This window comes from Thermobia domestica, chromosome 1 (genome assembly GCF_964235325.1).
Source record: "Thermobia domestica chromosome 1, izTheDome1.hap1.1, whole genome shotgun sequence".
Classification (NCBI taxonomy): domain Eukaryota; kingdom Metazoa; phylum Arthropoda; class Insecta; order Zygentoma; family Lepismatidae; genus Thermobia; species Thermobia domestica.
Genome location: NC_137454.1, coordinates 95,935,812 through 95,963,686, shown reverse-complemented (window position 1 = coordinate 95,963,686; position 27,875 = coordinate 95,935,812). Strand labels below are relative to the sequence as shown.

The 27,875-nt window shown below is 34.5% G+C and overlaps 1 protein-coding gene across 1 annotated transcript in view; it reads left to right on the top strand.

Annotated features, from left to right (window-relative positions):
* The window catches only part of LOC145687451 (epoxide hydrolase 4-like), a 51,121-nt gene extending 25,227 nt beyond the window's left edge, over positions 1 to 25,894 (top strand). The window contains exons 2-6 of the mRNA XM_081760906.1: positions 3,703 to 3,827; positions 14,460 to 14,572; positions 18,936 to 19,104; positions 22,731 to 22,885; positions 25,543 to 25,894. Of these exons, the coding sequence (XP_081617032.1) occupies positions 3,703 to 3,827; positions 14,460 to 14,572; positions 18,936 to 19,104; positions 22,731 to 22,885; positions 25,543 to 25,817 (837 nt within the window). The 3' untranslated portion in view covers positions 25,818 to 25,894. The remainder of the gene's footprint in view (positions 1 to 3,702; positions 3,828 to 14,459; positions 14,573 to 18,935; positions 19,105 to 22,730; positions 22,886 to 25,542) is intronic.
* Positions 25,895 to 27,875: the final 1,981 nt, after the last annotated feature.

The window sequence follows — 27,875 nt, the reverse complement described above, 5'->3', positions numbered from 1 at the left end:
AGATTAAACGAAATGATGTGCGGAGTATTTGCATTCCTAATCAGTTCAGATAGTTGAGACACTCATTGTCAAATTTTGAAATACAAGCAACTGTAATATTTATAAACTTTTGCCCTTAAAATAGGAATTGGCGTGATATCATAATTATATTCACAAGCAGTGAGATATTGGGGCTGAATGAAAAACATTTCGTAGATCCATGCTATCCTACCATGGATCCAAACATCTCTCTGAATTCAGGAGAAATACCTTAGTGTCAATCATATCTTTCACTTATGATTCTTTCATCAAAGAAAACAGCTTTTGAATCACAGTTGTGTATAACCATGGAACCTGTGTCCTTAAACTTGACAATAAATAGTTTATGCGAAATTGGCCGCCTTTCTAGTATTTTGTTCCCAACCACGAAAGTTACCAATTCGCTTGTTTTCAGTTTTACTTTCTTTGATTTTCTGGTCCTTAAACGAAAGGAAAAGATGAAAATATAATTTCAGTAGTTAGATGACATTTGGGGGCAATGCAAAGCATTATTTAAAATAACTAACTCTTTGGCCAATGAATGTGGGGTGGTTCAATACCACATTCCATTGAGTTCTGTCCTTAGCCAACTGGATCCAGTTTCTACTTTGTATTTCTATTTCTCCGAGATCCACCTTGATATTGTCCCCGTATATGCATCTAAATGTTCGTAATGGTCCTTTTACGATTGGATTTCCCGATAGTTTTGGAAGCATTCCTACTCTCTTTCATTCTGGCTTCATGATCTGCTCACTTCTGCCTCCTAATATTCCACTACTAGTTCAGTGATATTATTATTCTGGGTAATAATACTTAAAAAAAAAAGCATATTCTTTCATCATGAAAAAGTTACTAGTATCTTACTTAGAAGAACTCATAAACTGCTAACGTAATTCATCAGGAGGCCATAGGATTAGTTGATGCTTCGAATTTTTGAGGTTCAAATATTTGCACAGCTTTTCTCATATGTCTGTTGTACTATTTAAAACTCTAACGGGTCAGATATGTATATACATCGATGTCAATGACTCAGAAACTATTACACCAACTTCAATCAAATTTTCGAAAACGAAGTCAAGTAAGATCTCGCAGAGTAAGATCTGACAATGGATAGAGATAGGATGAGATAGGATGACAATGGATAGAACAGAGGGAGATAGATGTTGAACATAAGAATGAATGGTTATTGGCTATGCTCTCATTCTAGGAAACTGAAAAAAAACAAAAAAAAAAAAAAAGGTATACCATGATCTTTGAAAACCAGTCTTTTCTATTTCAAAGATATTATTCTTTTTAGAAAGTAATCATTATGACAATATTGAAATGATATTAACAACTTTTGAGGTAGTGTTATTGAGATTAACATTATATTTGCTACTTTCGTCGCAATATTGTTCTTGATCAAAAGGTACGAAAGTTACTATTTGTCTACTTCTGTATACGTTTTGGAAATGTCAACTCGAAGGGTAGGGACATGAGACAAATTTAATGTGGCAGACTCAGGGGAATACAGGGAAGCTTTTCTGAATGTGGTATATGGTGATTTACGGAATATATATGAAAGTATCATTCACTTGCATGACTTTGGAAATATGACCCCGACGGGATGGCTTTTTCAAAATTGCTGGGTTGAAGAATGACTTTGTCTCGGTTCAGACGTGCAGAAAGTCTGTTGCGGACCCGCAACAGAAAACTCTGTTGCGGACCCGCGCGAGCCGGAAATACATTGGTTCTTATCATTCATTCCACACGTGCAGACTTTCCTGCACGACTCTGCTGCGGACCCGCAGCGGGCAAAAATTGAGTTGCGGGGACTGCTGGCTCGCGGCGAGTCCGCACAGGTGTAGTGAGTCGGAAAACCATTGCTGGCAATGAGTCAAGCCACACGTGCAGACTTTCCCGCGCCCGCAGAAATGGAAAACGAAGAACTGAATGAAAAACTATTCACTAACGAAATACAAAAATATCACGAGATATGGAATTTAAAGTGCGAAATGTATAGAGATAGAAATAAAAAAAACGTGATGCATGGAATAAGGTGTGTGAAACCTTTTTTATTTATGCATCCCGTTTTTTATTTCTATCTCTATACATTTCGCACTTTAAATTCCATATCTCGTGATATTTTTGTATTTCGTTAATGAATAGTTCTTCATTCAGTTCTTCGCTTTCCATTTCTGCGGGCGCGGGAATATCTGCACGTGTGGCTTGCCTCATTGCCAGCAATGGTTTTCCGACCCGCAACACCTGTGCGGACTCGCTGCGAGCCAGCAGTCACCGCAACTCAATTCTTGCCCGCTGCGGGTCCGCAGCAGAGTCGTGCAGGAAAGTCTGCACGTGTGGCATGGATGATATGAACCAATGTATTTCCGGCTCGCGCGGGTCCGCAACAGACTTTTCTGCACGTCTGAACCGAGACTAAGTGTTCAGAATTCCTGTGAATTTGAATTCGTGAAAATAATTTTCCTCAGCCAGAAGCTAGTGGTTTGTATGTATTTAAAACATTTTCTATTAATCTTACCAGTTACCGCTCAAAAGATAAACACTTCAATAGTTGAAAATACAATCCCCTTGTTCTCCCCGTAACTCATTGAACTTGGTTAGGAATTCAGTAAAACTTTTTAACAAGTCTATCTGCTTATGTAGCCACTTATCTAAGAAACTAGATAGATATAACCTACTTCTATCCTCACACTATAAATTGAATATTTCTTGTGAAGCCTGAAATGTTCAATCTAGACAGGTGCCAGATTTCCCAAATCAACAAAAAGGAACATTTTGTAAACGAAAGAAAATATCAGATGACAGTATGATATTTTCAAAATGAAGTTCCACCTTCGAAAATTAAACGAGTACCGAGCGTGGTGTTGTTATGGTGGCATTTTTAAAGTGTCATGGTGTCATTTTTTCTCTAAGACCGGCCATGCAGTAACTAGGCCTATAATTAGATGAACGAAGTGTAGTTACAGCAGAGTAGTACGCTGTTTATTGCCTTCCCGAGTGTCTTTGCAGCTTGGAGATCTGCTCACTGAAAGTCTCCATTGTCTTACTTTCTTCTTCATCACAACAATGCACAGTAGCACATAGCGGCGAAAACTTTGGATTTTCTACAGGAAAGTTGAGTCTTTTTTTCTACTGCACCCGGCTTATTCTCCAGATTTAGCTCAGTGTAACTTTGCCTTCTTCCAAAAACTAGCATGTAAGAAAAAAATAGCTTCGAGGACGCCGCTATCAAACAAGTGAAGAGCCTATCGTATGCATAATAATAAAATTTCTGATATTCCGAAAAACGAATTTTTAAAAATATTTCACTCGTAGTTTTTAAGAATCCGAAAGTGTATTAATGCTTGGGGGACTACTTTAAGAAATTGTAGAAGCTTTTATGTAAATAAATTGATTTTTCAAATAGTATCTAAAAACTTTCGGCATGTTTCTCGTACATTACTTTATCAACTTTCAGGTTATTGTCTAGAATGAAAAAAGGATTTCTTAGTTTAGTAGGAATAATTGGTTACGTAGTTGAATAATAAAGAAATACCTTCATTATATATTGACAATAATCTACCAATAGATTAAACTATACTAAAATAATAGAATATAAAATGTGTAAAATAATTCTACAAATAAACATAAATAACTATTCAAAATAACAATATTTTCGATATTCTTATTATTCAATTTCAGGAGGTGAAGCTTCATTATGTAGAGAATGGAGATAGAAGAAATCCTTTAATGCTAATGCTTCATGGATTTCCAGAATTTTGGTATTCTTGGCGCTACCAATTGAAAGAATTTGCGAAAGAGTATTGGTAAGTTTCAAAACTGTATACAGTATGAAGACGAAATATGTATAGGTTGTTAGTAAGCTTTCTGATAAATCTGTATGTTATGTGAAACACATTGGAAGATGGCGTGTCGAGTGTTTTTTTTTTTTTTTTTTTTTTTAATTCTTGTTTAGTGCTCCAGTTTTTTACTTTAATGTCCTGGATATCTTGCCAGTGTGTAATGTGGGAATGGCCAAATTGTTTTAGGAGGGAACCAAAGGGAAAAAGAAAACCTTTCGACCAATATAATTTATTTTAAAAAGTAGAGGTACATTTTACAAAATTCTCGATTACTAAACCCTACTAATGATTGAAAGATTATGAAGAAGAATGTGATGGATGAAATTGTAACTGCATAATCTAGTTCGAACTGGAATGCACTGATTCACAGAAAGTTAATTGCTCATCTATTAGTTTCTAATACAACTCTTTCTAAGTTTCATTATTAAAAAAAAAAAAAAAAATCTTCACATATATAAGATGAAGCAATTATAGCAACAGACTTTTTGTAGAAAGTTTTCTTCGGGGAGAGTGGAAAATGAAAAATGAAGGAGCTGCATTGGGACATAATTTGCCAAAAGCCGTGCCCCTGTGCAAGAGTGAAATGTAATAGCGTTTTAATTTATCTTAGCTCGCGGGCAAGTGGGGATATCAAATTCTGTGACATCTTGGATCGTCCAATCTGGAAGAAACACAGCATAGCAGTAACTCTCTGGGCATGAGATATCAGATTTGGAAAAGTGGATTTTGTAAGTACTTGTAGAACTCTCATTTTGGAACATTGAAAAAAGATTGTTTGAGCTGAGTTTGAGTTGATGTTACATTGCAACTCAATTAATTCAAGTTGTTGTAAGTCCAGTCTCACGGTTTCACAGTTCACATTAAAAGGCATACTGAAAATATAAGTCTTCAATGGCACTGAAATCTTGAAATCTTCGTTGAAATTCACCATGTCAGATTAGGAATCACGTCGCAGGCCGAATAGAAACATTCAAAGAGTCATAGTTTCCCACCATTGGCATAATGTGTTGTCTTTTATAGGACATCTTATATAATAATAGGAGACAACATGAATATGACCAAAATTATGCAGTGCTTATTTTTACCAGAAGCACGAAAAGTTTATTATGATTATTTCGAAGAAATTCGTTCTGATTGCGCGGTACTTATATTTCCGGAGTTACTTGTCGCCGTGATGTGATTTCTTGTTTTTGCCTAACTAAACTCTTCAAGTTGTTAGTATTATGTATTTCCTGAACAATTAATACGACTTGCAGATAAAAAAAAAAAAAGCAACAGTTTTGTAACACACTTCCGAAATTTTATCATAATATTCTCCGAATGTTTTTGAAGTGTGTGGTTTTATATCGTCTAACAAGGCTACGCCGTCTGACCGTGTACTCTACCGGAATGTTCACAGTTCAATGGATTCTATCAATTACAAGATTCTTTTCTTTCCCGTACATCGGTGTTCATTTACAGACAGAGACGGTGGACAGGACTGATTTTAATGGGAGAAGAAAGCATTCAAATCTGACAAGCAATAAATAAATTAGAGAAAAGCTGTTCATCAATTTTCTTATCCTTCATTTAGTTCTGTTGTAAAAAAGCTTGGAGTTGTCTTTTTTTAAGATTCGTAAAATCCTTTTACGCTTATCAATAAGCCTTATTTTCAAAAATTCTCGAACATATTTCTGTCATCAACTTCGATCGTATTTAAGGCATCAACACCTTTGAGAAAACGGAAGAAACAGTTTCAGTACTAATACATAATCAGTCCTATCAATAGCCTATCTCTCTTTCATACCCTAAAATCTACGGGATTGACAGGTTTCTGGATTATGTATGGATTTGGCAGAAATGAAAGATACTTATTGATCATATATCGGGAAAAGTAGAAGAAAATCCTTCACATTACGTGGTTTTCACGAAGTAACAGAGCTTTTCTCCTAGAACGCTGATGTTCATCAAGAAAATACTAGAGCAAATCTATTGGTATCCCATACACGATGATGTGCTCCAATTGCAGAGGAAGAAAATGTAATCTGGAATGAAAATAACCAGGTATTGTTGCTTGTACTTGATTATTTTATTCTGCATTAACTTTTACGTCATTTTATAGTAAAATAATAATGCTATGGCTTGCATTAATGTCTGATGCTTGTTTTGACCTGAGATCAGTGTTGCATTCAGACTTTTGCACAAGGGGGGGGGGGGCAATAGAAATTAAAGGGGGCTCTGTTCTAGATTGTAATAGAGCAGAAAGCATCTGTTGCAACAAAACTCGCAACTTGTTATCGTCTGGTCGGTTGCAATAACTAATGTATTGCCATTTTTCTCTAACTAATGTTGTAAAGCGTGTATGCGTCTGTATCTAATTTCCAAGTTTTTAATTAACTTCGACTTTATACGAGAACGCGATTTGTTAATTAAAACATTTAGGTTGGGCAAAAGAAGAAACTAAATTTCTTCAAAAAAATCCTTGCTTTAAAGACTTTTATTTCCGAAAAAATTAAACAGAAAAAAAAAACAAATATTTCAATGCATGTGTAATTATAGATATTCTAGGGGGGCATATATATATTCTAAGGGGTTCAGTCCCACTTGAACATGCCTGAATTCAACACTGCCTGAGATTCGTGCTTTACGAGTCAAAATCATATGTTAACGAATCCAAGGGCTTTGTAATTAGTAAATATGAACAAAATTTCGGTCGGAGGACACCATTGGGAAAATAGTCGCCATCTTGAATCCTAAGGAAAATTTTGAATAACTCTAAATTACTACTGTATTAGGTTTCTAGTACAAGTGTGCTAAGCGGCAACCTATGTTTCAAAAGTGCAGTATGTTAACCAAAATTGTCGCGTACCGCTTCCACTACAAATCAACTATGGGAATAGCGAATTCTACGAATAAAATCAAATTAGGGGGAGGGGAATTAATCGCAGCAAATCACCGCCACCAAAGCCAAAGTGTATGTGTGCAGATGTGTTTTAATTCGTTATCAATGCACAATTCGTTATCTATTTCTTTTTGTGATAAAATACTTTTTACAGGTGTGAGATCAAAGGTATATTTTTTACTACCAATGATTTGACATTTAACATCGTATTTATTTTGTCACGTTTCTTGTTAATTCATGATTATATCGTTGATCAGCTCACTGTTATAGACTTCTCTATAGACTTTGTACTTTCACCTATGATCGCATCGATTTGTTGTGTTGATTCTAATCTTCTGATAACCAAAGAATCAGACTTCTGTGTTTTCCTTTCCCGACTTAGGGTTACATTCCATTATATTTAAATCCATGCTCCGAAATTGTATGTATACTGTTCCAAATTTCTGAGAATGTTAGAGGTATACCGTAATATATGGCGTTTCACATTCTTCGAAATCAGTTAATTTTATTTTTCCAAGTTCCGCACATGCGATGTAGGAGCTGGCTTTTGTGATCAGAGACAAGAGAAACAGAAGAAAAAAAGGGGGGTTGATGAAGTAGGTAGAATGGAATGAAACATTGTTACAAGCAGTTCTGTAATTTGGAAATTTTCCTGGGGGGCAAGCATTGATATTTAGGTCTCCGTAGAAAAATATGAAGTTGAGCCCTGTATTAAAATGTGAAATTTGCACTCCCAGAATTTGAAACCTTAACCCTAGAAAGACCATGCTCGCATCTAGTTTGTGAAGGACCAAGGGGGAGGGGGTCAAATTTGTCCGCACTGGTTTTAAGTAACTTTCTGAGTATATTTGTCCAATTTGAGTTAACGTGTTTAACTAAATTTCAAAAAAGAAACTTTTTCAAGGAATTGTGCTTTTGATTTGTAAAAGAACAGGCTAAATACGGTGCATAAAACTGCTTACATATTATACTAGATTTCTTATAATGCTAGGGGATTTCTTATAATGCTTAAAGGGAAAACTCGAAATTTCCAAAACATGACGCACTTTAGAGTTTAAATAATTAGCCCATAATCTACGTACCGTACATTATTATAGTGCAACATATTAAAGAACAAAGAACCTATTAAATCATGGAATTTCAGGAAACAAGTTTAAAATAAAAATGGCAGAATTCGAAACTAGTAAAAATCACGGGGCTATTTGGGTACTTCACTCTATCAACATTATTTACATTAATTACATTAGTTTTCATGTATATTCTTAAATTATACTCTTTTTTATATAATTTGTAAACAAACATAACTTCATAGTAAAAGAAAATAAGTGGAGCAATTCTTTAGGAAAGAGTGTTAAAGATAAGATAACACTCCTTCACCGTTATAATAATATGACTATTAATTTTCTTATCTGTAACATATTACCTTACACGTATAGGTTAACGTTAGAGTAGTTTGACTTATTCTCTTTGAAATAAACACTTGTAAAAGCAAACGAGAAAAAAGAGAACTCCTGACAGAATAACATAAAGAAAAGAAACTTCAGATAGTTCTACATTTTCTGCATTAATTTTCAGTAGATAAAAAGAATACACAATAATGAAAACTGTAGTTCAAATTTAACTGTTAAAATAAAAATGAACTGACAATAAGATTTATGTTCAAAATCATTTAACGATCAGTCTTGTCAGTCAAAATTAAATCTATAGTAAGATATTAAAAAAAAAAAAAAAAACGTGCTGGAGAAAGCAAAGTACATTGCCATGTTGCTAACAAAGTTTGAGAGCTTGTAGTGAACAGTGACAAACATGACCGTACAAAATTAACAAACATTTTCAGTTGACTCTCAGTCCAGTTTGTTTGAAAAAAAAAAAAAAAAACTCGATCTAGCGAATAAACAGCTCTTTATTAACGTAGCCATAATCAGATAAGGAAACTTGAGAAGCCGATGGTAGATTGTTTACAAATTATTCCTTCATATGCTGATCTTTAAAATAATAAATCGTGGGAAGTATTGTCCAACTGCGTTCCAAGCGACTATCACAGTGGCATTTTCGCCTCACTGAAAGTAAATACCACCAATTCTCCCATCTTCTTAGCAATGACTTTGCTTCATCCACATTGAATATACGCTGTTGTTTTTGAGTTGAGACCAATCGTTGAAGTAACGAATTTCAAGAATTGAAAATCGGATTCACTGGTTCCTTATTAACGCCCTGAGCACGAGCTCTTGAAAGTCCCTCAGGCTTTCGTAATTATAAATTCGGATGTATTTTCATCAAACTTGAAAATCAATCTTCACCAACTAGTTTCTAAAAGGTTGTGGAATTGGATTTATTGTTACATATCGATGCACAGCTTTACGAATCGTTTCATGGTGCAGCTTAGTCCTTTTTCCACGAGAGTCATAATCCGCAATACCAACTTCCTCCTGTTCTTCTGTCAGTATTGTGGAATGTCCTAGGACTTTCGGTTTTGTACTTTGAACTGTTTAATTATTATTATCCAAGCTAGTCTCACCCTTTCGAACTGCACTTCCTTCACAGTGTCAAAAGGAAAATTGCGGAGCTGTGAAGCTCCACGTAAACTCAAATCACTTTTTGTTACACTTTGCGTGGCCTTCTCCATGTCCTCATTATTTCACTTGCTGTATTTATGTTTTGATTTGTATGTTCGTACCGTCTAAAAAGAAAATGAAGTGTTTGGTTTTACATACATTCATCACATAGGAGGCTGAACCATAAATACAAAACTAAAATGCATAAATTAAAGGTATTCACGTAGGTTTACATCTGACTCAAATAGCCCTCATTGGCACAAATAGCCCCAATTTTTTCGACTCAAATAACCCCGTTTTGCACATGCTTACGTAGAAACGTACTATTTTCACATGAAACAGAAGAGAGCACCAAAAATGGCGGTTATAACATACGGACGTTCTATTTTACTCGTATGGTAATAATTTTACAAATATATGCATTTACACAGATTCAGCACCTTATATTATACAGACATTATTTTATATCAGACCAAAATACAAACTATTGCAAGACACCTTGCTCAGAATAGTCTCATATCTACAGCAGCTGCTAAGGAAGCAGCAGATCAACGACACATACAATCTTTCCTTTACCAACGTACTCACAAATGAATGCAAATTCAGAGCATTGATGCGCATATTAAGTGCGCAGTGACATTTTTTCTTAAGTTTGACCCAAATAGCCCCTTGACTCAAATAGCCCCGGTCTCCCCTATGCAGAAAACTACCATTATAACTAACACTCGACAAGATCTATGGAAGCCTATGTGTTTATATAAAGGAGAAAGCTAACATTTTTAAAGCTAATAGAAGTTTTAAATATAAAAAGACAAATGAAAGGAGTTTTGGGGAAAACAAAGTTGAGTAGCACCTATGACTAACAGGGAGTCAAATCGACCCGCAGAACATGAATTATTTGTTTTACAAAAAGAAAAAAAACAATGCAGTATATTGCAGTTGAAAAAGGCGGAAACGAACCTTTCTTCAAAAGAAACAATAACAAAAATCAGAGAGTCCTGAATACATATTAATCCATATAAAGTAAATATAAAAAGAACTTGTTGGCAAAATTGACCCCCTTGGTCTTTCTAGGGTTAATAAACAGTTTTACTACTTTTAGAGGCCCCAGTTGACGTTTCACTGAAGTAGGGCCCAGATTACATTTATGTTTCGTCTTAGGGAAATACATTTTGTTCAGATGACGGGACAGCAGCAATATTTTAAATTCTTTTGTTATTTTGGAAACAGTATGGTGGGCGCATTCTATGCTTCACAAGTTAAATCAAGTTGACAATATTTGATACAACTTAAAGCTATAAGAAATATATATTATTTCCGGAGGCCCTACTAGTAGACATTTTACTGAAATTAGCCCATATCACATTTTTGCTTCATTTAAAAGATTTGTGTTTTTCGAATGTGCTGAACCTATTTCATGCTTTATTTATGCGTTTATGTTCGAACGTAGTATCATATGGAGTAGCTCTGCGTATGGTGCTTACTGACAACTCGAGCAACTGAGTGTGAGGTAACGAAGCATCCAATTGAAAATGATTGATCTATATCTACATAGTAACCTCTTAAACTCGTACTGCTTTCCTCTTTTCAAACTCACAAGAATGTTTCAAACTATCTGCATATATTAAATGACACAAGCGAAGAGTATTCTTTTCTAAAAGTAATCTACGAGTTTCATTCTGGAAATTTTGTTTCACTCATGTTCATGGGTATATATACGTTCCCTCAAGTAGCAGTAAAGTGCAGTATAGTAGCTTGGCAACAATCGATCGTGGTGAAATTTCGCGGCAAATGTTTTATACAAAGTAAAACTTTATTTTGTATAAAGTACTTGTAAGTTTCACACTTTATACATATCATCAATGTTTTCATCCCATTTTCCATGCATCACGCACCGGCAAAACGCAAAATTCGACATTTTGATTTTTTTTTTTTTTTTTTTTTTTTTTTTTTTGCCACTGTCTATATTGGATCTTTGATTTGACGTAGTGTGAAGCTTCCATTTTTTACGATTCGTAGGCAATGCAAAATTTGCTACCTTGAACCTCGTTTCCTCGAAATCAAGATTTTGCACATCCTGAAAAATGTCGACGATATGTAGGATAGTTATCAGAATAATGAAAAACTCTTAACAAAATTCAACTTACCTTATTAATATGATCTGCAGTACAGCTTTTATTTCTTGTTGTTGTTTGCTGAAGTTTAGCGTCCCTTTGCAGCACAGAGACTATATGAGGCATGAACCTACAGTTTAAGCTTTATATATATATATATATATATATATATATATATATATATATATATATATATATATATATATATATATATATATATATATATTAATGCTCGCCTACCGGCAATCTTGTGCACCAAAGGAACCCACGGTAGACACTAGACCAGCGGGGAGAAATACAACTTGCATTTATCGCAGAATTGTGATTTGGATCTTTTTCAGTGGAATACTGGACCATTCTTCAAGTAGTAACAACATTCAGTTGCATCAGGAATGGTGGAGGAAGAAAGCTATGCTGGAATTGCTGGCCTAAAACTGACATAGGCTATGTAGTCAATAATGTTGAACTCAAGCGATTGAGCGGGCCATGAGAAGTGGTAAAATTCATCCTGATGTTCCTCAAAGCACGCCTGAACAGGACTGATTGTGTTTATTGGCTCATTGTTATCTTGGAAGGCTGTATCGTTATTTGGGAAACAGCGTTGTACTTGGACTCACCTCAGATGTTCACATGCCCACCAGTAGTATTCCAGCTTTTGAGGGTAATATTACGGTTAATGGCTGCCTTGAACTCGCTGCCGCATCGACACAAAGCCGTCCGGAGCATATACGTCTGTTGTACATTTACTCGGCCTGTTGTAGGAAAACAAATAAAGATGAGTCATCTGACTATGTATTAAGCAGTCCATATTTTGTTTCCAACACCTCTTTTGCGGCGGCGATCAAACGCTTCAAATAGTAAACCGATCGGGAATGTTGAGATTATGCAGTCTCGTTGGACTGTTTAGCACCAGGTCATTCTACATACTGAGAGAGTTCTGCAGCTAGTTGTACTCTACAGTTGTTTGTGACAAGTCCCATGAATGTTTGGGGACCCTTCCATTATTCGTCTTCATTAACGATGGGTTCCGACGAGTTAGATAGATAGATAGATAGATATAGATAGATATACAGAGGGTTGATTAATTCGTGTGTCAATTTCATTTGTTCACTGTGCAAAAGTGGTATTAGGTAAAGCCGTGTAATTTGGTGTAACTTTAGACGAAGGACATAAGTTTTGTTTCGCCATAGAAGCATGTTACTCGTACTAAAGATTGAAGAGATATAGGGTCAAAAGTCAAATTTCGATTTTTTCCTTATGGGACTGCAATGTTAAATTCTGAAAGAGCCTGAAAAAAAACGTGAATCGAAGTGCTAACAAAGAAAAAGCTGTATGGTATGATTCTATGTCGCAAGCCGACCAAATATGCGTCAATCAAATGTCAAGGTCAGAGGTAACTGTCAGATCAAGGTCACCTTGATACCCCATTTGACATGATAAGGTACGGACATTGCGTTGTTTTCAGTGTATTCAAATGGGTTCTCAAGGTGACCTGTGACCTTGATCTGACCGTGACCTCTGACCTTGACACTTGATTAACGCATATTTGGTCGGCTTGCGACATAGAATCATACCATACAACTTTTTCTTCGTTAGCACTTCGATTTACGTTTTTTTCAGGCTCTTTCAGAATTTAACATTGCAGTCCCATAAGGAAAAAATCGAAATTTGACTTTTGACCCTATATCTCTTCAATCTTTAGTACGAGTAACATACTTCTATGGCGAAACAAAACTTATGTCTTCATCTAAAGTTACACCAAATTACACGGCTTTACCTCATACCACTTTTGCACAGTGAACAAATGAAATTGACACACGAATTAATCAACCCTCTGTATATATATATATATCGTCAGTTATGATTGAACATTACTATCAATAACACACTGGAAGTCGTGGCTGCACGAATTTGTACTACATCACCTTACATACTACTTCACTCGTACCGAATACTCACCTGAGCATGAATTTTATTGTTAATAACTTATATGTTGCAGCTCATAGATGTTCCCTTATACAGGATGTAACTAAACACCTGTTACAGCGTTTGGGAGAAGTCTATATACGAAAAAATCTACGTGAATCATAATTGAATCCAGCGTCCTTTCCGAGTTATAACCTGTCGTAAATGATGGAAAGAACACCTGACACCCTCATAGCGGATAAAGGAAAGGTACGAAAAGGAACGATCCTCAACATGGTTGAGGAAGTCATACCTGAAAGACCCAATAGTGCCAGAGCGGTAGGGTAGAGACGCTGTGCATGGGAACTTGCGAAGGGATGACAGGATTATCACGGTCCGTGTGGGTGGAACTTAGACTGACGGATTTCGGGACACCCAACAAGTGTGAATTCGTAATTATGTCTTTTGATCGTACAATACATTTTTAAAAACTTCCAAAACAATCGTTTTTTTTATTGCTTTGGCACATGTAAAAGCATTCAAGGGCATGTGGATTAGTCCATTTTCACTTTTGAACTCATGTCCATTTTTTAAAATTTGCCCAAGTCTTTATTAGCCACAATAAGTTGCTTATAATTGTTTCGGCGATATTCGTACCAAGCTTGAGTTTGACCCACACAAAGTTTGTTCTTTTCAAATTTGTAGAAGACATGGAAATCTTTCTTCAGAAGTAAGAGATGTAGGTACGGTATGTAATCAGTACGGTCTTTAAAAAACCCTTGGCCACCCACTTCTGTTTGGAAAGCAATGTACAGTTATCTATAGTTGGAATTAAATCAAACAAATTTGGATTTTCTCTTGACATCATTATTGAGAGCTAAAGTCTCTGGAATTTCTTACGCACCGTTGCCAGAATATATGCCAATCTGAAACATGGTGGCTGGCCAATATTTTTGAACAACACTGCATATAATTATCCTAATGAAGTCCAGATTTTGAAGAAAGTACAAAGAATGGACAATATTTGGTATTTAAGCTTTATTATTATTATTATTATTTAATATTGATAAATAATAAATAAGCGAGCGTATGTTTACTACCAATATTATATTTTAAAAAAATAACTTTTCGTTACTTGTAGGGTTGTGGCTGTAGATATGCGTGGGTACAACGAGTCTGATAAACCGAAAGGAGTTGAACATTACATGAAGAACACTCTTGTAGAGGATATTAGACAATTTATTCAAGGATTAGGTGAGTATGTGCTCCTTAGTGTTTTTCATATTTTATTCATTTGTTATTGAATTTGTAAATAAATAAATCACGGAGAGGAAACCTGCAGTACGTTCTGAAAGAAGAAAAAAATGATGAATTCTTCCGTTTAAATTGTCAAAACAAATCTAACGCAAAATATAAAGCATATTTTCAGCAGGAAGTTTCGGTTAACATTCTAAACCTTTAGACTTACAAACTATAAAGTTCGTATATTCTAACCGGAAGTGATTAATTTGTCAGTTCCGATTTAGTAGGGAGATGATGAGGAGATGGAACATACCTTCAGATGCTGAGTCTGTAAAAGAAACAGTTACTCGCCAACTCTTACAGCTTTTGTCCTATGAATATCCAATATTTATACCGGAAGCGACAGATTGCTACAACTTTCGGTTTCAATAGAAGGATTAAAGTTGAGATTGAGCCTATGTTTGTGACACAAACTTAATATAAACAACTTCATATAAAAACAACTGAGTATCGATTCATAGTGTGAAACGAAGACTTCTAAACGACCCGAATTCTATACTCAAACTTGAAGTAGTGCATCTATAAGTACTAGTTGTATTAGAGTAGTAAGTTCAAAGTTAGAACCTCTTCCTTGGACGCTGAATCCGTATCAAAAACGCATTACTTCCTATACCTTACTATTTTTGTTACATGGCGATAAACGTTAAAATATCATATAGTATATTTCAACTACTACCGGTTTAAATACAGGGTTAAGGGAGGCGATACAACCTATTCCTGGGACCTGAATAGAATGAAGGAAAAGCACTTCTCGATAGCTCTTATAGTTTTTGCTCTATAAAATCTGAAACCCAAAGTACTAGTAAATTCAACTATTTCCGGTTTCGATATAGTGTTGCGAATTGTGGTGATATACATACGACACCGTATTAATTGCAAAAACACTTTGTTGGTATTATTATTTCTGTTCTGTAGTGATAAATTCTAAAAACCGAAAATGGTTAATTTGAACCACTTCCGGTTTGAATAGAGGTTTAACGTTAAAGATGGAACCTATTATTTGCTAGCTGAATTGATTGTAAAAAAAACCGCATCTCGTTAGACAATTACTGTTTTTGCTTCATAGAAATCAGTATTGAAACCGGAAGTAATAGTAAATTTGAATTACTCCCGATTTGATAGATTATTCTGGATAGTCATAGTTTGTTGTCTTGAGATGCTGAATCGTTTCCAAAAAAACTTTTCGTGCTATATCTTACCATTTTCGTTCTATGGTGATAAACGTTAAAACCCGAAATGGTGTACTTCCTATTTGAACAGAGGTTTAACGTAACAGATGGAACATATTTTTGGGATGCTGAAACGATTGCAAGAAACATAATCTTCCTAACATTTACCGTTTTAGTTCTACGAAAATCTATATTCAAACCGGAAGTATTAGTAAATTTGAGCCACTTCTGATTTCGGTGGTGTGTTGTGGATAGTCATGATATGTTGTCCTGAGACGCTGAATCGTTTGTGAAAACAGCTTCTCGCTATCTGTTATACCGTAATTTTCGTTCTATGGCGATAAACGTTGAAACCGGAAGTGACTAATTCTAACCATTTTCGATTTGAACCCATTCCTTTACCTGTCCAATACCTTTCGATTTAAAATTTTTAAGTTGACTCAGCTTCCTGGCCCCATGTATGCATTGGTAAGTTCATAGCTGTTTTAAATCGTAGGTACTACTTTCTCAAAATACCATGCATTACTATTAGCTCAAATATTGTGCCAAGGTAATTTATATACCCTGAGTTATAGTGTTGTTGAACTTGTAACAAGCTATTGAATTTTTCTTGTATATGATTTTTGTTCATATTATCAGATATTTATATTTATACCAGTGGCAGCTGTTGAGGGAAGTCACATCGATTTTTTTCTTAAAAAAAAAAAAAAACTTTTATCGCTTCAAATAAGTAAAGAAAACTTACCTAATGTAGTAATTCTTGCATACAGAGTGTATCAAAATTCATTCATGTTTGATAATGATTCAGGGTGTCAATTTTCATTTTCGTCTAGTGCTTAAATATGTCATACACTTGATTTTATTTTGTGAAGCACAGGTGATGTTTTTAAGTAAACTTACAAAGATTTGTAGTAGTTGGCTTCAGGCCCGTATGCAGGGGGGTTTAGGGGAGTCGGCCCCCCTAAATTTTTGCTGGCCCCGTACATTTTTGGGCTGGCTACCGGCCTGGTTGGCTTGTGTTTAAAAAAAAAAACATGTCTCTCTGTCTTCAATTTTAGTTGAAACACTGAGATCATAAGCAAATGTTTCAAGCCTATAATTGTTATATTCCTCTTTAAGTATTGGTTTATGAAGCACCTTTTTTATGTTCTGGAAGAAAAATGTGTTTTCAAAGACATATTGATAGGGGCAGGAGTTTTTCGCAAGTTGCGAAATCGCTAAAGTTTTCCAACAAAGCCGAGAGTTGGTTTTTCAACGTACTACGTCAACTTGAGTGAGGAAATAGGTATTTTGACGTCGCGACAAAATGCAATAACTGGCATTTTGAGCGAAATATGCCGCAAAACGCGACAAATTGCGAATTTTTTAAAACGTTAATTTCTGTTGTTAAAATACAGAAATAAAAGTATAATTTTCCAAGTAACGTTTCCTTTTTGCAACTGGCAACGCTGATTACTACTAACTTCCGTTTCAAGTTCATAGCTGGTAGTTGTGGAATGTCGAACGTTCAGCGTCGTGTTAAAACAGCAGAAATTCTTACTTCGGTGTTTTGTGGAATAGGTACGCTAAGTGTTTATAATTTTGAAAATTACGAATAAAAAGCGTACTGTACAAGATCGCGCAAGTGAATTTGCCAGTGAAGGCTTTTACGTAGGCGATATCCAAACGTTAATGTGTAAATTTTGTAATTCACACATTGAATGGAAAGACACTGTACAAAACATATAAAGTCGACAGGACACAAATGTAACTGAGTTGAATGTGGACCAAGCAGGGCGAAGCGACAAATTACATTGAAAGGTTTTGCAAATACACAGAAGGCAAAAGTAGAAAAGATTGAATTCATAAATGAGACTAACGAGATATTGCTGCAGTGCTGAATTCAATATATTCATAGAAAAAGTTGACCATTCTGCATTTCGTCGTGGTTGATTAAGTACATGCCTGATGAAAGACGTAAAACAAGAAACAAGTAATTTGTTGTTAGTAACTGCATAAAGAATAATTTCATTGCCCTAAGCAGTATTATTGTTTATTATTTATATTCGGCCTATATTAGAGTTTGTAAAATAATTCACTTAGCGACAAAATGATAAATTTTATATCTCAAAATGCGACAAAATGCGAAACTTTTAATTCCAAATGTGAAACGTTTAATTTCAAATTGCGAAAAACTCCTGCCCCTATTGAATATACCTGGGTATATGCCAACATAAGTGCGAGATGAACTAATGATATCTATTACATAATTTGGTATACGATTCGGGACATTTCGAGGTTTGATTATTGATAGTTTTTCTCTACCACAAGCAGTGATGTGTGAAATTCCAATTAGACCTGTTTATATATATATATATATATATATATATATATATATATATATATATATATATATATATATATATATATATATATATATATATATATATATATATATATATATATATATATATTAAAAATCTATGTCAGATGGAGATCTTACGCAGATTTTAAATAAATAATGTACAGAACTTTAGAAAGGAAGATTATAGGAGACCTAAAATTTGTCCGTTTTGTTTGTCAGAATATAAGAAACTGTCATATAGGGTGCTACCCACACTATTTATTCGGTTTTAAAACGTAACCACAAGTAGGTACTGAAAATTACTAGGAAGATTTTCTCAAGAACTTATAATACTTGGTTTCTTAGTTGAATTATTTAAATAATAATTCAATCAATCAATAATGGATCCGTAATTGAATCATAAAAGTGAATGCACATACTTTATTTTTGTGTTGAATTTAGTAGTCTGATTTCTTCCTTTTATGACCAGAATAAGATCATAATCTTTTAGAAAAATAATAATATAGTCATGGTCACATAATCAATATTAGAAAAACTTTGTACACGATTTTAAACGTTATAATTACTTTTAGGATTTTTAACTAAATGAAACATGACCAGACATAAGTGCGATTAATTTATTTCGTTGCATAAGCGTTGAAACTTTCAACATTCAATTTTCCATTTACTTTATTTTCTTAGAACTGAAATAAATTTTCATGTTTGTTTGGAAAGGATTTGTCTATGTTCGAGAAAAATATGTTGATATCTCATACTCTGTTAATTTACCTTCTACTTTGATGTTGATTTTCTCACTTTGCAGGTCGAGAAAAATGTATTCTCGTAGCACATGATTGGGGAGGAGCGTTAGCTTGGGATTTTTTGACACAACATCAAGATATGGTTGATCAGTTCGTAATCATGGATGCTCCTCATCCCGCAGCCTATATGGAACTAGTAACATCAACTCTTGAGCAGTTTCTGATGTCATGGTAAGTTAGTAATGTAAGAATTGTAGTTTTCTAATTAGGAAAATACAAATCATAAGTGAAATATACAAATTATAAGTAATTGCTCATTCCAAATTGTGTACGGATTCACTGTACTGTAAGAAATACAATAAATTGTAGTAAAATTTCTTTATTTTTCTTTTCAGAAATGAAACAAAACGTCCATACAAGATTATTTTATTTATCTGTTACATAACTTAATTAGTATAGTTTCTTCCAAACTAGTTTCTTCCACTAGAATACTAGTTTTCCTCCTCTACAATTTTCCTCCTCTACAATTTTCCTCTACTCCTCCTCGTTTTCCTCTACTATTGGCAATCCTGGAACACATTCTGTGGAACCGCGTTACCTCTCATAGCAAATTCTCTTTAATCGCTTCATTCGTTTGCAAACAGTGTTGTTTTAAACTGGCTTCCATCCTCGAGAAGTCACTGGTGCAAAGTTTGATATATTGGAAGGGAGATGGATATGTTACAACATATCAACTGTATGTTGAAACATATCAACTGTATTATGTTTCTCGACGAACTTTTGAATTAGACTAAGGAGTGAAGAATGCATGGGAACGTCTTAAATGCACATCAGTATTTCACTTGACCGTGCTTTAGGGGCCTTTTTCCATACTGCATTGCTTACAAATAGAAGTATTGATAATATTGATGGTTTGTCCAAGTGGAACAATTCATGATGAACAACATTATTCTAGTCACAGAAGATAACATACACCATCTTTACTTGAAGAAAGTTTAGCGTTCTTTCCGAGTTCCAGCGACGATTACACAACTTTCTGCGATGATTGTAGTTTTCTTTTAACTTCATAGTCTTAAATCAATTTTCTGTTACTTGTTATATAATGTTCTGCAGAAGCTGTGATCTATACTTGCCCAATCTAAACGATTATGACTCATTTTCTTTCTGCTCCTATGTCACCAGTAGCGGAATAAATTTTTAACAGCAATCCGCATGAGGAGGTATTCATTTAAAATTGTGTAACATGAACTTCATTAATTACTACTTTTTCTTTTATTCTCCAGATCATAAAGCGAAGATTTTCACTCAGTTCATCACTCTCGTTCTGTACTTGAATATTTTCAGTTAATGTTAAGGGTTGTACGGGTTTTATATCATCTTCAGTTGATGTTCTGCTCGATCAGAACTATAACACTGATTATGGCCATTTTCTATATGGTACGACTCATACAATTATTACATTTCACATTTTGCAACATGTTAAAATTTATGTAAGGTCTTTTCCAATTAGAAATAAAACTTTTTTATTGTTAGGAGCATATATTGATGTTATAGGTTTCGGCAAATAACAAGTAAGCGATTGGTGATTCGTATTTGAAAATGTATCTGGTTATTATAGAGACAGTTAGTTGTTGGGGATTCCAGTACGTGGTTTTGTAGTTATTGTGGAAATGAAAGAAAAGCCTTCGTATTGAAACAACTTATTTCACAATAAGAGTTCTTTTGAAAGTGTGTGATACAAGACAGAATCAAAGAGATCTATTCAGTTACGTTAGGAACGAAGTATATATGAAGAACTAATCGCGTTTTTTTTTTTAATTGAATGGGTCCTAGACAATAGTTAATGATATTCATCTTAATTTGATTTTCGTTTTATACGACAACATCGTTTAATAATATTTTATAGTAAATGACGTAGGATGATTGAATTAGCCTTTAGATATACCATGTGCCATTTCCAGTATTTCTAAAAGAAAAGTAGCACAAATTATCTCAAGTGCTAAAGTAAGTATGAAACTATGTAGACATCTTTCATCCAAAGTCTTTGATCAATTTGGTGTAGAAACTGCAAACTTTTAAATGTATTTTAGTATGTATATTTATCAGGCGCACAGGAAAAGACGGAACCCAAGTAGGCAACAAGAAGTGGAGCGTTGTGCACATGCATAGAATTTATTCCTCCAATGCAGCCGGAAAGGGTGGAAATCTACTGTTACTTTCTATTCCAATATTGATTCCCATAGAGCAAAAATGGTAATTGGAGGCAATCAATAAGTTTTTAAATATGAATTCAGGTCCGAACCAGTTGAGAATGCTCCAAGAACGAACTTAAAAAGTATGGAGAGATGGAATGGGAAGGATAACTGTGATTGTTCTTACATGTAAAAGTAAATCTACCTTTCTTTTCTACCTACTTTCTGTAAGAAAGTAAATCTTTTTATCCGCACCTTCTGTTTCTCGCAAAAATTCGCAAAATATCATTTCTCTATGACTTACAGTTATGGCGAGATATGGCTCCTTAAATCTCCCGAAATTCGAAATTTTTTGGCCAATATCTGGGGAACCTTGCCCAGTTGGGCAGTAGTCAGATGGTCAGTGGCCATCGGTTACTATTTGGTACCAAGAGGATGTTCACGGTTCTCTTAGGTATTGATCAACATCAATGTCATCTCTCTATAACTTCTGTTTCTCGAGATATGGCTCGTTAAATGTCTGGAAATCGGCCATTTTTGGCCAATATCACGAGAACGGTAAGTCATAGAGAGATGATATTGGTGTTAATCAATACCTAGGAACATTTTGGTACCGATATTAATTGGTAGCCACTGACCAAGCCAGTGGACACCGGTTAATAGTTGTTATCAAAATGTATTTACCATCCTATTAGGTATTGATCAACACCAATATCATCTTGCTATAATTTACGGTTCCCAAGATATGGCTCCTTAAATATCTGGAAATCGGCCATTTTGGGGCCAATATCTCGGGAACGGTAAGAGTGAGGCGAAAATTTTAATCATTTTCTGAGGTAGTTTCTGATACTCTATCGAATGTAGGGTTCAAAATTGAAAAAAATCGCAAATAACAGACACGGACGGACAGACAGAGAATTCAGTAACGAACTTTTTAAGTTCGTTGATAATTGATTTTGTTTCAGTTTTATTCTTTTACTGAAGTCGAAAGTAGTAAGAAATTGAACTTTTGGTTTCAATATTGATTTCTATACAGTAATAATTATTGTAAGAGATAGCAAGAAAGTACTTTTGATACAGATTCAATATCAGATTAAGAGCTTTATGTATCCCTCTATTGCAACTGAAAGTTATATTACTTCAGGTTTCAGTATTGAATTCGCCAAGTTTCTAAGTCTACCGTAAGTTTCACAAGTGTGAAACAAACTTCACTTGTTTGTAATTGATTTTATTATTCTTTCTTGCATGCTTGTACGTGTTGTATCATCGGAGTGGGTAACTATGATCCATGGGTCTAAGATACAATGATCTATGGGTTTAAGATACAATGATCCTTCGTCTTTGCCCCTCAAAAAAATAGCTTTTCGACATGACCGTCGCAAATGACTTATGCATTGCAATATGAGCAGAAAGTTGTCTTGCATTATATTCCTATATTCTTAATATTTTCTCTGTAGTAACGAAACAAATATTATACTTGTTAATAATGTAAATGAGAGAGCACGTTTGTTGCTTCATCCGGAAAGTTACCAGTTCCGCACATGGCGATTTTTCGAATTCCAGCTAAGATATCTAGTATGATTGTGTGATAAATGACAAGTTGAATTTGGGTGTACTATAGTTGATTATTGTAAATAAAAATGTAATAAATCTAATATTTTTCAGGTATATCTTTTTCCACCAATTACCTTGGCTTCCAGAGGTCTATTTTCGAAGGAATGATTTTGCAATTTTCAAGGCCATATTCATGAATAATCATAAACCAAATCAGATTACCGAAGATGATATTGAGGCTTTCAAATACGTCTTTTCTCAGCCAGGTACGTCACTCATGTTATACAGCTAATCTCAATAAAAATACGTGTAGGTTAGTACTCAGCATATTGTAACAAAATTAAACTTATGGATCATTCTTGGAATCGACTCAAGCTTATTACAATATGACACAATAAGAATTATATATTTCTAGTGGAAATTGAATACTTATCTCAATACTAATAGTGGTAAATCTTGTAGAGTGGCTCAGTGGTAGAGTGCTTATCTAGTGCGAGAGGTTCTTGGATCAATCCCAGGCCATGTTAGTTTGTGGCGGACGACATCGTGTCTGTGGATTTTCACGAGGTTCTCCCGTTTCCTTCCGCATTCTCATTCCACCAATTCTTTCACAATGTTTCACATAGTACAAATCACTATGGTCTTTCACTTATTTTAAAAATTCCACCAGACGTTTTGATTGAAGAGGAAGAAATTTTACCATTATTGTAAGCTTCTTTTGACCCGTTTAACATAAGGCAAGGAAACTGATAGCTATTTGGATTTTTTTTTGTTTCACATGATATGAACATCTCATTGCACGAATTTGAGAAACAACACACCAAAATGTTAGCCTATGAGAGATGATTTCAATTTGGCAGATACAAGAAGATTGAAATTTTTGAACTTTCCGCATCAAAATATACAGAAATTAAATGTGGTTTGCTAATACTACTTGATACACAGAATAAGCATATACATATCACTCTCACTTGCACACATTTTGAAAATTAAAGACAAATTAAATATGATGCACGTGGGGGGAGAGAAAGTTGCTTGTAAACTACTAATTTGTTCAAGCATGACAATTGCTAATGGAAGCTTCCTGAAAACACAGAATATCAAATCTATATTACCTATATGAATCTCAAGAAACTTTCCGTCAAACGGGAGAAACCAAATATGATGGACCCAGGTGAAGGAGGAAATCTTTTTGAACCACTAGATATACAACCCTAGATATGAAATTTGGTAAATGATTGCTGTAGTTAAGAACATTTGCTGATCGTTGTTGGCTATAGGGCTGCCTACGAAACAATATGGTGTCTCGTTTTGTTTGTTGGTAAACTTGAACATTCCTTTGAGTTTACGTCCCACGGTTATGCGGGATGGGCTAAAGGAGAACTTGAACGTTCCTTTTCAGCACCGAGAAAGACATGGACCTATGGTTTAAGGTAATCCGAACCATCGTAACGGGTTCAGCGTACCACGTATGGCTAAGGCTCTGATTCCCTCCATTGAAGAACGCAGACTAAAGATATAAAAATGTGTTCAGAACAATACTTGAAGCCAGAAGATGAGAACAAACTGAAGAATCTTGACAATGCAGAGTTTCACGATACGTACACATCGCAAATCATATGAATTACAAAGTGCAATGTTTGAAGTGGATGATAGTCTACATGTCTCTCATATAGAGAATAAGCACCGTTAGTTTGGGAGCGCCTATATTTTTCATGCGTATAGTTTATGGAAGTTGTTCCTCTTCCTCTTAGAAAATACAGTTTCGAAATAAACTGTTAATGGTATTAAAAGGATCACATCTAGAAGTTTCAATTTCGTCCGGTAAGCGTTAACTGCTGGAGGATGTTTGGTGGCATCTAGCGCCACACTATGTAACTTTAAACCTTCTACAGTCATATACCTTGTTTCAATTCTATAAAATTGGATATGGATAGCTACCGTTATAGTCACTGTTAACACGTGAAGATGATAACGGTTTCACTTATTAATGAACTGAACCATGCCAATCGTTATTGCAAAAAACCAGAATCCAAAGATTCGATTTTGTTTAAAAGTTATCGTGTGGAGTAACGTATGCACTAACATTACAATCTAATAATTCCCACTTTACGTAATCCGAATAAATGGACGGCTATTTTAACCGTTTAGAGTAATTTTCAGGAAACAAACCTTTGTTGAGTTTGACCTTACTACTACCCGGAACGCCTCATATAATACATTAATTTATCGCTATATTGTAAATATGAATTCTAACTTATGCAATGAATGTTATGAAGCTCTAACTGATCTCGTGCATATTCTCAATGTCTGTCCTTACAGGAAGCAATTAAGTTAGATAAAAAATATTTTGATGTATAGTTTTTAGTATTGTTTTCGTCAATGTTGCTACAACATTTATATTTCTGTATCATCCAAAGTGTTCCATACATTGTTTACTCACTGGCTACACTGAAAGATATTACATTTTGGTTCTTCAATGTCTTTTATGATATTGCTGTAAGTTTTGGTTGTTTGGTATTTTTCTCAACCGAGTTTTTCTAAAATACTACATAAAATATTCCTGTGTTTGATTGATATTACTGAACCATTAAATCACAATTGTAATAGTCATATAATATATATGTAAATATAGAAAGAAGCGCTTGTTTACAGAATCGAAGATTCGATCCCACATCGTAAATTTTGAATTTGTGGCAAACATTATGTTGGAACTAGTTTTTTTAAGATATCAAGAAAGAACAAAGTGATGGGTAAACATGAGAGCTGCAAGTACCACATGAAGATGCTTTATGCTTGAAGTAGATAACTCAAAATTTCGTAGAAAAGATCTTAAAATATATCTTAAGTAATGAACTTTATTGTTAACGTGAAACCATTTTTTTTATTTGTCTTAACCTTTCGTAATATTTTGTATTTACAGGTGCAATTACACCTCCAATAAATTATTATAGAGCATCGTTTAGGCGAACACATTCAAGACCATTGAATCTAAAATATGAGAAAGCAGGAATCAAGGTACCTGGATTATACATTTTCGGCGAACACGATGACTTCTTGCATCTTGCATTGTTGGAAAAAGCGAAGAAATATGCCGTGAATTTACAACTTGAGATTGTGAAAGGAGGCAATCACTTTATTCAGCAGGATAGTCCAGATGAAGTTAATAAGCTTATGTGGACATTTTTAAAATCATAGAATTAAAAGCGACATATTTGTAATGCTATTTGATTGCGCTGAAATCATAATTCTGAAATATATTTTTTTCAATATTACAGCAAGTACTTTTTTCCTGAATAATGAATATTTTGTGTACAATTATACATCGAAATCACAATTAATTCTTGATCTAAGGGACAGTGGTCTAAATCAAGGTTTCTCAACCTGGAGGGTCGCGAAGATAAGCGCAAGAGATAAATATAATTAGAACCTAATACCGGAAAATATTTTAAAGTATTATTTTGAATTTTGTTCTGATATGCATATTTTTCCTTTTACACATACTGTTAACAAAAAAAAAAGAAAAAGAAAAAAGAAAAGAAAAGAAAAGAAAAGAAAAGAAAGAAAGAAAAGATCTACTAAATATTTTCAACAGGTGCAGAGTTGTTAAAAAATCAACTTAAATGAAAGAAGTACGATATGAAACTGAGAACTGCATATTGAAATACAGAAAAATACAAATGCAACAAAACCTGAATATTAAATACAACTAAAATTGAAAGCTAATGAGATATCTGAGCATGACTAGTGCGACAAAGATCGGTTCAATCTTCGTGAAGCACATTATCAAGTCATTTAAAATACTCAATAACTTTTTTAAGCAACTGTCCAAGTTTTTAAAACCAAAATTAGAAATCATTTTATTTTTTTTAGCATGTGAACCAAAAGTAAGGGAGTTATGAAGTTTTAAAATTTTCAAACGGCCTCCATTTTAAAACAGTAAGGTGGATCGGATTCAGTATTTATAGTATGAATAAACTGAGCAAATTTAGTTTTAATCCATTCGCTTTTAGGGAAGTTACTGTATCCAGTATATACAAATAAAGGATTCTACTATTATAGCAATATATATGGATATCGTGAGATTTCCACAATAGGAATATTAAAACCAGAAATTATAAGGGGGTCGCTGGCAAGAGAATGTGATAAAATGAGAGTCGTGATAGGAATTTTGGTTGAGAATCATTGGTCTAGATAGTATCTGCGGTTCGTTGTTCACACAATTATTCAAATAAACTAATTATTTTCGGAGTAGTTGTTAACAATAACCAGTGGTGTTATTCTAATTTTTTAACAACCGGTTCTGTATATATACACAAAATATTCATGGTTGATGTGTACCGGTTGATGTGTCGAACCGATTGCTTGTCATGACTAATACTATCATCCTCAATACTATCAGACGGGGACATACACTATGTTTTCCATTGTCCAATGCTCCTTCTGTCACATTTGTCATATATTCTTTCAATGGCATTCATACAATTTTCAACATTACTATATATTTACACTTGTTGGCAACACTGAAAGCCTAGAATGGTTGGGAGACAGCCACACTCAACATCTTTTTGCCATAGTTTGTGTGATGTTTCTGCCATGCTTGATGTATAAACGTCTCATCGTACGGAACCTATTTTACAGTTTCTTATTTTTATACTTGGTTGGCAACACTGACAAACTGGGGTCCTTGGGAGAGGAATATGTCCGACATATATTTTCTCTAGTGACGAATGATTATTTGTGCCACCTTTCATGGATATACATCGAGTGGTACAGAATCATCTGCAACGTTGTTTTTACAATTCGTCGGCAACACTGACGAAATGGGTACGTTTGGGTGCAAAGTGATATTATCAAACCCTTACCCGAGTCACGTTCTAGCAGTGAACCAAACAGGAACACGATGGGCTCAGGGACTTATGTGTGGTGCATCGTAACATTTATTTTTATTTATGTCCAGTATACCATACAGAGGGTCACAAACACCAACAAACAGGCCCCATATGGGGCCAGTTTGCGGGTTTGCCCGTGATTTGAAAACTGTTTCGTCCTTCACATGGCAAGAGCTTTCAAACGATATATAGGTTTTCATCAGGTACTTGGTCCCAGTATGGTATCATCCCTAGTAAGTCCTACAAATATGTAGATTTGATTATCTTTCTATTTTGATTCTGGCACAAATGCATGCTTTTAGCTGCCCAGAATGGTAGTTGTATTGTAATTTGATAATATTTGTATTTAATTATAAGTAGTGAA